The 12796-nt window shown below is 39.9% G+C and overlaps 1 protein-coding gene across 5 annotated transcripts in view; it reads right to left on the reverse strand.

Moving 5' to 3' along the window:
• grid1b (glutamate receptor, ionotropic, delta 1b) overlaps window positions 1-12796 on the reverse strand; it is a 310051-nt gene that overhangs the window by 25563 nt on the left and 271692 nt on the right. For all 5 annotated transcript variants that reach the window (XM_064320650.1, XM_064320654.1, XM_064320651.1 and 2 more), the window contains 4 exons: window positions 10022-10123; window positions 8546-8743; window positions 8033-8369; window positions 6005-6143 (listed from right to left, as the gene is read on the reverse strand). In XM_064320650.1, the coding sequence (XP_064176720.1) occupies window positions 6005-6143; window positions 8033-8369; window positions 8546-8743; window positions 10022-10123 (776 nt within the window). The remainder of the gene's footprint in view (window positions 1-6004; window positions 6144-8032; window positions 8370-8545; window positions 8744-10021; window positions 10124-12796) is intronic.

Consider the following 12796-nt stretch of genomic DNA (forward strand, 5'->3'; position numbering starts at 1 on the left):
AAAAATTATGATTTTTTTTTTTTTTTGCAGTACTAGTCATAAAAAATAGATTTCAGGAGATAGATCGCTTTTGAGTGAAACCAAGTAACCAAGACAGTGCCAATCCAAGTACCCACATTTTAGTTTTTATATTAAAAATATTAAAGCTGTCAGAGGGGAAGTGAAGCTATTGCCATCCAGAGAGAAACGAAGCAGGTTGGAATATCACAAGCAGACTCAGTATATGCCCTGTGTCTATATGAGAGAAGTTTGCTTTGAAGGGGATGTCTCAGCATACTTCTGTGATTTTATGCATTGGTTTTAAGTATTTTAAACTGGATTTCTGTGTGCAGGCAGAAACATGAAGGATTATTTACCGCTGTGATTCTGGCACGGACCGGCAGTGTTTCTGTGACAGAACTGCGGTGATTTTGTTCTAGCGTAATGGCTTTTTTAGGATGGAACATTAAACATTTAATATTGCATATGCAATATTCAATGCACTTTGTTTTTATTTTGCAAGAGATAAAACGGTATGTGGTACCCTATGAATATCCTTAAAATGGAAGCAACGCTAAGAACTGGATAAACTGTGTATTGTCTCAGCAGGGCACATTGCTATAGGAAAAAGCAGGGTTATGAATTCCATGAATCAAAGTGAACTATATAAAATTAAACATCAAAGCATTAAGACCATGTATCAGATATGCCTACCATACAGGACTGTGCTTGCTTGACGTAGAATAAAATACCACCCATTCCCTACTAGAAGGACATGTAATAGCATAAAAGGAATACTATTAATGTAAACAGATTCTTTGTTCCACATACTGAGTGTATGACTTGCAGTAATGTATGCCAAGGCATAATTTCATAAATGCATATTGAGATGGTGAGAGTGGAAACAATAAAAAAGAAAAAAAAGCATTGATTTTATGGTATCTGGTTCGGGAAAAGAAATTCATTTTTTAAAATAACAGGGACAAGTAAAACTCTGAAGTTCTGAATTCTATATGCACACATCATTAGCATGAGCAAACCCCCTGTTTGGATGGTGGAAGGAGGGGAGGGCGAACAATCGCCATGTTATTTTGGTATTCTGGCCTTCCCCTGGCCCCAGGGGCACCATGGTCTATCCATCTGGTGGGCTGGGACTAAGAAGAAAGTGTATCACAAAGGCAAGGCTGCTATCGGTGCAGCCAGGAACAGCCGCACCAAGAACCAAATAGGCCCCTTAGCCCATACTATGAAAAATTTGGCAATTTTCTCATTCGGTGATTTGCCACCAAGCAACAACTCAATACAATATATGTAACACCAGGCAAGTGTGACAGGGATGGGATAGAGTTATATGGGTGTAAAAATGTAAATAAGATTTGTTGGTTAGTCAACTTTATTACCCCACAGTGGGGAAATAAATAAGGAGGACAGGAGAGAGTAATTGCCAGACAGCAACACAGTGAATCACTCAATCAGCATAATTTTAAAAAGCCTAACAAAGACAAATAATTTAGTTACCTTTAGACAGAAACGTGACAAACGATATTCTATTTAAAAAAACAAAACTTTATTTGCTTTCTGTAATCTTCATTTATATTCTGTTTCTTATCATACATCCTACTTACCCATCATAAATGCCTTACACACAATCAGTACTATTCTTGTTATTATTTAGAAAGGTACCTCCAGGAAGCAAAATAATGTATTGGAGATCAATCTGTTCTAGACTCTCACAACTTGCAGACAATTCTCTTATAATAATTGTACTCATTTGAACACATCAATACATCCTCTCTCGTGGCACAGTCAATACTACTGTCAGTATTAAAAACCAAATTGTTTGTATTGCAATACAATACTTTTCTACAATGACATTTCTGAGGTTTTCAAGTTGTTGAATGGCTTTTCTTACTTTTATTTTACAAACTTTATTACATTGTAATTGCACTTTCTGGTTATAAAGCACTTTGAGCGCGTTGCTTTAATAATGATAATAATCACAATAATAATAATAACTGTGTATGAAAAAAAAGCAATATCATTACAGAAGCTCATTAGTTACCTTTTGAACTTAAGAACACAAAGAAAATGGGGCCGTTTGCATGTAAACACTGTAGGTGTTTGCCTTAACAATAAAAAAAATATTCAATATTATTCTTAAAACATGGCACCAAGGCACTAAACTAAATTTGCCGGTTATTACATGGCTGACAGCACCAAGCTGATGTATCACGATACAATGCTGCCTAATTAGGACAACATGATTATAACACATAGTCGGGAAAACCTTCCCTTTGTAAATATGACTATGTTTAAGGAACAAGCATTCACATGAAAAGAATCAACAGGCCACACGCACACAAACACATCCATCCTGTACGCACACACGCATGTATGTACACACACACACACACTTTCTCATTTGCCATACCTCACATGTTCTTCATTTTCATGAATTCTGTAAAAATAAATCTGTGACAACAGAGTTCTCACTTCCCCGCACTTAGATACAAAAATCCATTAGGTGGAAAGGCAAATATGTTTGCATTTCAGACATGGCAATCATGAAAATCACCGCTCTTAGTCAAAATTGCTGGTGAATTCCTGAAATATTTCACATCAGGACGTGTTTTTAAAAAAAAAATGACACAGGTCTGGCCACCAGACAAATCACTCATTGCATAGTGCAGGCGTGGATGCGGGCCGGACTCTGAATGTAAATTAATCTCATACAAGCTGGCTGGACGGACATAAACCAGTAATCGAGGATGGAGGGAGAAAGAGATTAAAAGGCAGGAATGAAGAGATAATTGTAATTTTGATGCCCGGCCAAGAATTGCTTTGAATCTCCGAAGCACACATTTGCCTTCCCTGTGAGATAGCCTTTCATCTTCATCCCACTTGACTTACAGTACAAGCATCTTTCCTCTCAACCTACCCCCTCTCCATAACCAATACATGCATGTTTTAAATGCTATTTTGTAAAACAATAAATGCATAAACAGATTAATAAACCAACGTCTAAATAAATATACACACTATAGACATGCTGATGGATATTTTACACATTCTACCTGCCTGATAGGGTAAAGGAAAAAGAAATGAACAAAAATTATATCTTTGGGGAAATGTTTTGTTTTGAACTCAGAGCACTGGAATCTTCAAGTAGAGGGAACCGACACAGAGAACAACATATTGTTTAATAATAGTGTAAAGTAATGCCACACCATAATAAAATATACCAGAGACATGTCAGGAGGAAAACAAGATGTCTTTTTCACTCCAGCTCACTCACCAAATAGGGTACAGTGAGGAATAGCTTACACCACTGGGTGATGATACAATATCAAACAAATGCAATGCACTTCCATTGTTTAAATTAACCCATGAACAACTATTAGCTAACCTGAAAAGCTGGCTATCAGAAGACAAAACGCATGGTCTTCCGACTGTACTGGCCAACATTGAGTTTTGGTCTCATGCTGTCAAATGCCAAATATATTAGACTGGACGACTAACCACCACACTGCACCAAGCAAGCAAGTAAGCTAGCTAACAGGATAGCAACAGCCACACAACCACGGCTATTTAATGCACACACACAGTCAATGGGACATGTGACGCTTGACCTAATTGTAGTGGATGTCAGCAGTGGTAGGCCTGGCTAAGAGCTCAGTCACACTTGTTCATGGTAGGATTTTCATCAGAATTTTTTTACACATCCTGATAGCTTATTCATATCACCCAGTGGTGTGATGGTGCCCAGCAGGCTCTGATATTACCACTAAAATATACTGGCTTCTTGGTAGTTGTCATGGGAACTTTGTTAGATTACAGTTGTATGAACTCGATGAAATTTAATTTGATGAAGTTAACTTCAATTACTTTTATTTGAAATAAACTTATAGCTACACATTGCAATTACTCAGAGTAGATTCATCAGATATATTTTTTCCTTTGGCTAAACCTTTGAATGCCTTGGAATTATCAGTACTTGAACTAGTCTGAGACTTGCTTACGTTACAAAAATTGTAGGGGTGATACAGTAGGTCCTGTTGGCTGTGTATAGCCACTGCATGGAGCCTGGAACAAATCACACCTTTTAGATGTATCATAATTGCACACTCGCCCGTTACCTCCACAATGCTGCACAGATTGCAGTAAATTGCAATGGTTTCATCTTAATTTGATTCATTTGAAACAATTGCATACCATGATATCTTTATTGCATGCATTTTTTCCCCCTTTGATAGCACATTAGCATTGTCTGTTACATTGCAATGATGCAGTGCTTCGGTCCTGTGAATTGTAAACACACCCTAAATCATGGGTAGGCAAATATGGTTTCGTAGAGCTATAATTTTCAGGGCCTCGACGAATTATGTAAAGCAGCGCCTGGAGAATACAGTCAGCAGCATTTATTTTGTTATGTAGCCATGTAATTACCATGTTGGCAGTTCTGCAACTGGAAAATGGGGAGAATGGGGAAAAAAAAAAAAAAAAAAACAGTTTTCAGAAGCCTACCCCTGTTCTTAAAAATCAAATACCATTATGCCTTCCTGTGGGGAGACACTGATAGTATATATTTCACACCACATTAGCGCTGTGATTCATCAAGAGAGCTCATCGTGTCGGTGGCCCCACACACCGTGGGGGTCAAGCTAACGTGCTATGGCCGGGGATCCAGCACCAGCTGCCGAAAGCCGAGCGCAAAAAAATTCCTGTTCCTGTTCCGTGTCACCGCGGCGAGTGAAAATTAGCGGCTGACGCACTGCTGTCAGGGAGGAAGCTTTGCGTTGCCGGTAGCTACGAACGCTGTTAGCGCCGCAACCGCCACTTTGACACCTGGTCAATGGCTGGCGACAACAACTCCCACGGAGGCCTTTAACGACCGCCGCGGAACACATTTCCTTTCCCAGATAGACCGGTGTGCTTTTAAATGTGCCTAGGGGCACAAAGCAGGCCTGGATTTATAGCGCCTGCGAACCGCGTCAGCTCCCCAAGGACGACGGGCCGCTCACGGGGTGTTACGGAGCGCCGGGAGTACCTGCCACAGTCGACTCAATTCCGTCGGACTGCCAGAGAAGGATTCGGGATTAAAAGGCCCCCCACAGACCTCCCTCCATGACAACGCTTCCATTAAAAAAGGAATGGGATTCAGCAAGCTTGCGCTCTGGCTTCCTTCGCCGAGCGCAAACGCGGCCAATTAATGCAGCACGAGACATGGGAGGCAGGGCTTTCATGTAAAGCCGTGTTTCAGTCCTCGGCTCTATAGGCCTGTCAGGATCCAAGAGTAAATACACACAATGTTTGAACTCATTGTACCATGAACACCTAATTGTGTGGGTTATAGTTCATCTGGCAAGGCTGCCTTTTTTCGAACTAAGTAGACATGGAAATATCAGACCAGTCTACAACTACAGAACAATATACAAACCACGCATAATTGGATTTGAATAAGGGTTTGATATGAGTATGGCTTTACACTCTTCTTCAGCTTTATATTATACGTGTTATATACAGGATACTGTACCATATAGAAGATTATGTACTTCCCCATGTGTCACGCTAACACTTTAACAGTACCACAATCAATGACTGCCAGAGGACCTTTGTATAAGATAATAGGCAGTGAAAGTGCTACAGATATTTAATGCTTTTAGTTAATAACGCCATAAACTACATATAAAAAGTAATTACCCGGACATAATAATGGGAAATAGGTATCGAAGGGTCAGTAACACTTCACATGGCAGAAAATATTAGATGCTAAAAACCTTTATTGCCAGGAGATATAAATGTAAATAAAAGGAACCATATAAGGGAACGTACACCAAGTGAAGACCTCAGAAAGCTATTTAACCGAATGGATTTACCACATGCCCCCAGGGAGTTTAGGCAGTTGGCCCGCATTCCGCGCTCGTGCCGGAGCGCCGAGTGCAGTGGCCATGATTGCTTTACGCGCCGTATGCTTCCCGTAAAGTAGCGCGGCGCGGCGCGCGACCGGCCGTCCCCGAGAACCTACCGTATGGTGTTGTCCATGCGAGATACGGTGAGGTAGGCTGCCAGGTTGGCCGTGTAGGAGGAGCAGACTATCAGGGTGAAGAGCCACCAGCTGCCCATCACGATCCTCAGGGCCACGGAGCTCACGACGGAGTCCCCTCCTGCAACAGAAACATCCGGAACATCCGTCTGGCACGCCTTCGGACCGCTCGTAGTGTTTGCTCAGGCAGAGAGGAGCGTCGGGGAACAGAGCACATGAACTGATTGCTTTTCTCCTTCCCCCACTGTTTTGATCTCTCTCTTGGGCTCCTTTGCAATTGCGATTGCAATCCTCTGAATTGGCATGCTCACAAGCTAAGTACACATAAAGTCAATATACTTTTCCAAATTCTGAGCCTGGAATCCCAAAATTGGTAAGGCGGAGGGAATCAGAATTAATTTAGTGCTGTGTTCTTAAAGTAAATTGCATAGATTTGTACTCACCCCATCCAGCCTTATCAAAAATGAGTAAAAGCTGAATTTAAGAAATACATCTATTTCATCTGAACATGGAGTGCTGTAGCACTACTTGCTGCTTTCATGTACATAATAACGATCTCAAACATACTGTACAAACAAAAGAATACATTAACCCAAAGGACAAATTCCACAATGCAATGCCAAGTTGTACACTGCACATTTTACATTGCCCTCCAAAATGCAGTACAAAAATACCAATTGTGTTGAAACAGAGGACGTATTTGCTTGTACCCTCGTATGGAGAAACTAAACACGAGATTCAAGAGCCCACAAAGCAAAGGACCAAAGGGATTGAGCATACCCAGATTTTGATTGCTGGTTGTTAGGCTTAAAAGGGTTCGCAGGCCATGTGCCAAACATTAATAGATGCAGCTGGAGGGTCAACAGTAGTTGCTGAGGTAGTCATTTATTCCATTTTGCCGTTCTTGGATCGGCACCAGCAGATCTCGTCTCTCTTCATTCAAAGTCACCTTTACTGAACACTGGTGAGCTGCTTAACAAGCTTCAGATGCAATTGCTGTGTTATTGGTGGATAGTATCAGCCTATTCATACAGTCTCTAATCATTTATGCAAAATTAGTTGTATAATAATAATACTAATAATAATAAGAAGAAGAGTAATACCAAGCTGAAAATAGATAATTTCCCTTTTACAAATAGATAATTAAGCTCTACCACATACAGTAGCTGCCCTCAGTCAAGCGTGTCTAGTTGGATTTCCTACCCAACCTTTATTTTACTATGAAACATGAAATTGATGGTTAAACCTTGACTGTGCTGAACAGCTGTTCTGAAGTAAGTATTTTTGGTCTAAGTATCTCACTGGCATGCTGAAAATTCTGCATACATGCTACTCAGAGACACTTAGGGAATTAAACATGTTTATAAACAGTGCCATCATTTGTAGTGTGCCTCAGGATTTATATAGAGCACTATGAGTGCAATGTAGATCAACTTATACTGATTTATCAAGTTTGGTAACTGCCTGATTAAAAGGCATACAAAATATCTGAGGCACATAATTAGAAAAATTATTTGGTGAACTTTGAAGACAATTTAATGCAATTTTTAAAGTACAAATGTGAAACTTAAAATAGACATACTTCCTTGAATACTGATATATAATACATATCAGTAACAAATAGCAACTTACAGTCGAAAATAAAGTGCCTGGTGCATTTGAAAGTAAAATACTACTTAAGGATCTGTTCAGAATTACATCAAGTACAATAATGTTGACACTTTTACCATGCTTAATATTAAAAAATCTTATTCAAATTATTCATAAAATGTAAATATTCACAGACTGAGGAAATGTGAGCCGCCAAAAAAAAAAAAAATAATAACTATGTTGATAGGGATGTCTGATGCCACTGGCATCTTAATAGCAGACAGCTAAAGTGCTTGCACAATAGATGCATAATGCTTCTATTCTGAGATAAAGCAAAAAGCAGCCATTCGAGATAAATGGCCTTGAGTGACTGCTAGCCGTAGGCAGCCCACTGCGGTCTGATGAGAAGTGGTGTCCTACCTTGCTGCACAAAGGCTCCGTAGACTATCCAGATCGCGCTGTGCAGGGAGTTTGAGACAGAGGGCGGGGGCTGCTGGTGGGGGGTCGGCGGGTTCTGAGTGCGCACCGACTGCATCCGGTTGAGGACGAAGATGAGGACGCCGACCACGGGGATGGCGGCCGCGATGCACGCCCACACCGCCAGGTCGAACGGTGCGAACAGCGAGAAGATGTTTATCTTCTCCTCCGGCTTTCTCAGCAGGATGCCCACGGAGTAGTCCATGTAGCGCTTGCTGAAGTCCACCACGTTCTCCCGCTCAGGCGTGATGGTGATTGCAGACACGGCCAGGTCTGCCCTCTGCAGAGACGCACAAACATGTGCACACACACACACACACACACACACACGCACACATATGCACATACACAGAGGCACATGCAACAAAAGGCTTGCGTGAAAGCACGTCTTAAAAAAGCACTCATCTGACTGTGGTTTCGCATTTTTCTGGCAGGCACAATCTGGCGATGACTTGCCTTGTTAATGAGCTCCCCAATCATGCCATTCCAGGAGCCATTGGGCAGTTGAGTGCCGTACTTGCTGTCTGACACCTGGTAGATCTCGTACTTGAAGCCCAGGATCTTGGCCAGTGCATCGAGGACATCGATGGAGAAACCTTTGTACCGTTTGGGTTGTCCCAAAATGTTTTCCGCAACCATGACGAAAGGATCCTCCTGCCAAGGAAAATGATGTCATCAAAACTTTGACAGGTCATCAACACCTAACCCTAACTGCATCCATTTTCTAACTAAAAGTATTAAGTCGGAATATACATAAAATATGCATATATGTAACTAATTATTCTACACAAATATATGCAATGAATTAATATCACTGAAATAGACAAAAAAGCCTTGAGCACAAAACATGAAAAAAAAAAAAGAAAAATGCTTTTTATGCCAAATTCCAATATTCAAACTGCACACTCTGAAAACTTAACTGACCTTTTGATGCAAAAATATGTATATTTTAATTATATTTAGTTAAAAGCAAAGAAACAACATGCATTTTGGCATGTTGTATCTTCTTCAGGTTTTTTCTGTGCCTCGAAAGGTCAGTCCATAAGTTTTCAGAGCATTTTTCTTGAACTTCTATATTTTTCAAATTAAAATCTCTCTTTTGGTATTCCCATGATTCTAGAATCTGACATTTTATATAACACATACAGTACTATATAAGTATTTACACAAATTACATGAGCGATAACAGGTGATGGAGATTTCAAATACAAACACATCTAAGGACATTATCTTCATCTGTATATATAACATAAGGATTAATAAAGGTGGGCGTCTGCCATGGAAAATATTGGCTAAAGTCACAGAGAGTCACAGCAAAGTTATTGAAATCAGATACTGGTAAAGATAAAGATGTCCATTTTGATATACAGTACTGCTTACAAAGAGTTCTTACATTAATGCTCTTTACTTAGCTTATCTGTTGCTGATATTATTCCATGTTTATCTCCATCTTTCCATTGCAAATTGTTTAGGCTCAGATGTTCCTCCATTCGAAGGATTGCACAAAATTCCACAAGTTGTTTCTGACTGAATTGTCTTTAGTATAATTAGTTAATGACACATTAACAGTACTTGTCCCTGTGAGGAACATCAATTCTACAGTACTGATATGAAATTTTGGCTCACAGACATTAATATGACCAGCAGCTGTGTGGCTGTGTCTAGCTGTGCACGGAGACATATGCACACAGACACACACACACACACACACACACACACGTACACTCACACACTTCTAATTATATACAATATAATGTGATGGCAAACAAATATTGTACCCTTATTAATTTTATGAACTGGCAAGCAAAGACATTTTTTTCCACACAGCAAGTAATGTGTGGGAGACTAAAGGAATTCAGACGATGACTGCATGGTCCATGCCTAGCATTAAGCTCTGAGGGTAGATTAGTGGAAACTGCGAACACATCCTACCAATAGTGTCACCACTTTGACCGTCACTCCTTGCATCCCATTCTCAATGCGACTCTCCTTCAGGCTTCCATTAAGACCCACAGTTGAGTCCCATGTTGCCAGCTGAGGGAGGGAGGGAGGGAGAGAAAGAGAGAGAGAGAGAGAGAGAGAGAGAGAGATTTATTTGAACAATGAAGGAAAAATATGCACATTAAAAATTGGGTGTTTTCCAAAGGCACTGCATGGAACCTACGACAAGGAGGACATTTGGCAAAAGATAAAGATGTTTCCTCAAACTTGAGATGTTTGTGGAAACATCAACACACTTTCCATAGTGAAAAATGAAGGCATGAGACATTTTCATTCCTCCACACATTTTTTAAAAACCTGGTCACTGGCTAGGTGTGGTAGGGTATGCTGTCACCAAAGAAACCCCAGACTGGCAAGACTGTTCACTTCCTTGTATGTATGCATCCATTTGTTTGCAGTTTGACACTTATAATCAATCCATATTGTAGGCCAAAGCCAGTCTATTGCTTGTGTATATAGAGGAACAATTATGACACTCTAAAAATCATTGTAATATCACGCACTAGACTTTATGATCATGTGCATATTATGAAACAATAGACACAATTTGCCTGGATACAAATGCAGAACATTTCTATGGGAAATTACAGCCTGTCAGTCAGTTCTGTTTTATAGCTTGGACATTTTTTGACATTAGTTGATTAATCTACCAATTAATGGGTTCACTTTTAATAATAGAGGAAGAGTTTCATGTTCAAGGTTCTGTGAAGTATAATTAATGCAATCATACTGAACTGTATACTCATTGTGTATTATGTACAGGGTCATAATTAATCATAATGTCTTCAATTTTTCTGCTGCGGCAGAGATAGATCATATCCTCAGAAATATTCTGCATCTCTGTCCGGAAAAGTGTGCACTTCCTCATTCTTCAGCCGGTTGAAGCCCCCCCGCCACCCGCCACCCCCCACCCCCCATGATGCCTATGCTTAGTTTTAAAATATGCTTCATTCATAAAAAATATTGAAATATTTTTTTTTTGACTACTATTTGTAACTGGGACAGTAAATGCCGATACAGCAGGCACTTAAAAGCATAGACAACATCATGACTATGCATTTATAACTTAAAAACGGAACAGGAATGTATTGACAAAATTGCACAAAATGACATACAATGGAAGTTTAAAGGATAACTATCTTTCTTGATGTTGGATTTCAGTTTTTTGTGGAATTAAATATATTTTACAACAGAAGTTCCTGATGATCTGACATCTATTTGATGGCTAGTGTAGGGGAATCGGGGTTCATGGTCAAAAGCAAAAACATTTACAACATGTTACTTCAAGGCACTTGTACAGTGGCATGCTTTCAGAGGTTATCCATCCATCCAGACATTATCTATACCCGCTTATTCCTGGTCAGGGACGTGGGGGGGGGGGGTTGCTGGAGCCTATCCCAACATGCATTGGGTGAGACACAGGAATACACCCGGGACAGGTTGCCAATCTATCGCAGGGTACACACACCATTCACACACACTCATACCTAGTGGCAATGTACAGCCACCAATTAGTCCAACCTGCATGTTTTTAGACTGAGGGAGGGAAACTGGAGTAGTCAGAGGAAAAAATAATAAATACAAAAAATAATAAAAAAATATATACAGTATATATCCGCTAAAATCCACTCTGTTCAAAAACAATGGAGGCTATTCAATCCCAAGGCCCAAGGCCCAGAGAGGTGTAGCTTACAGACAGCCTGGTCTGGCCAAGGGGTAGTGAATTCACTGCCTGTCTGCTTGAGACAAGTCTTAGCCAAGCTACTTACAAACTGAAATTGAAGCTACAATTATATCTGGCCATGAAACAGATGAGTTTCAGCTACTTTGCCAAATATCATTTATTAAAACCTGAATTTACAAACAAGGACTTCCGACAGATGAGAGGCTGGTGGAAGAGAGAAGGCAAAGTGGCACACGCTGACAACCCGTTTAAGGAGAAGTATTCACATTTTCAATGGATTTGGATTGTCATGGTAGTTATTGAAAGTGACAAGCCTTGCCCATGTTTTCCTTGAGTGCAGTATGAGAGTCTCAAAAATGGTATTCACCATAAAAAAATATTTTAAACTGAAGAAGAAATTAAGTGTTTATGAAAAACTAATAATCAGGGAACATACATACACACACGCACTAGAGGTATAATGCCACTACACAAGCTGCTTCTGAGTTAGTTGAAGTGCATCATCTTGTTTTTAAACCACTAACCCATTGAAGCCAATGGAAAATATGTACTTTATCAAAATAAATAAATAAAGAATTAAACTCCAGAGCATGAAATATCCATTTAAATCATAATCCACAAAGGCCTGCGTGTTATATTTGGTACACAGTATATATAGTATGGTATAATCACCAGCCATTTTTGGAATGAAAAATCTGCTAAATATGAAAACTGATACAGCGTAGTCTCCAAAACTCCTGAAGGAAAAGAAAAAAAACTTTTCCAGATAATCACTAAAGTTTTGCAAAGACCTCATCCTTCCCGTCAGCTGAAAAAACTTCCTCAGCACCCAGCCCTTCTCTTGGAGCCAATTCAGTATTTTTTCTTTTTTTAGTTGGTATTTCTCAGGATATGCGGTTCAACAATCTCCATAAAACCATTTTCTCTGACTACTCCATCTCTAGAACTGCTGCTAGGAAAAAAAAGGTTGAGAAAAGGTAAATTAGTTCTGGTAACAAACCTAGGCCAGGTTTGTTACCAGA

This window comes from Anguilla rostrata, chromosome 2 (assembly GCF_018555375.3).
Source record: "Anguilla rostrata isolate EN2019 chromosome 2, ASM1855537v3, whole genome shotgun sequence".
In the NCBI taxonomy this organism is placed as follows: Eukaryota; Metazoa; Chordata; class Actinopteri; order Anguilliformes; family Anguillidae; genus Anguilla; species Anguilla rostrata.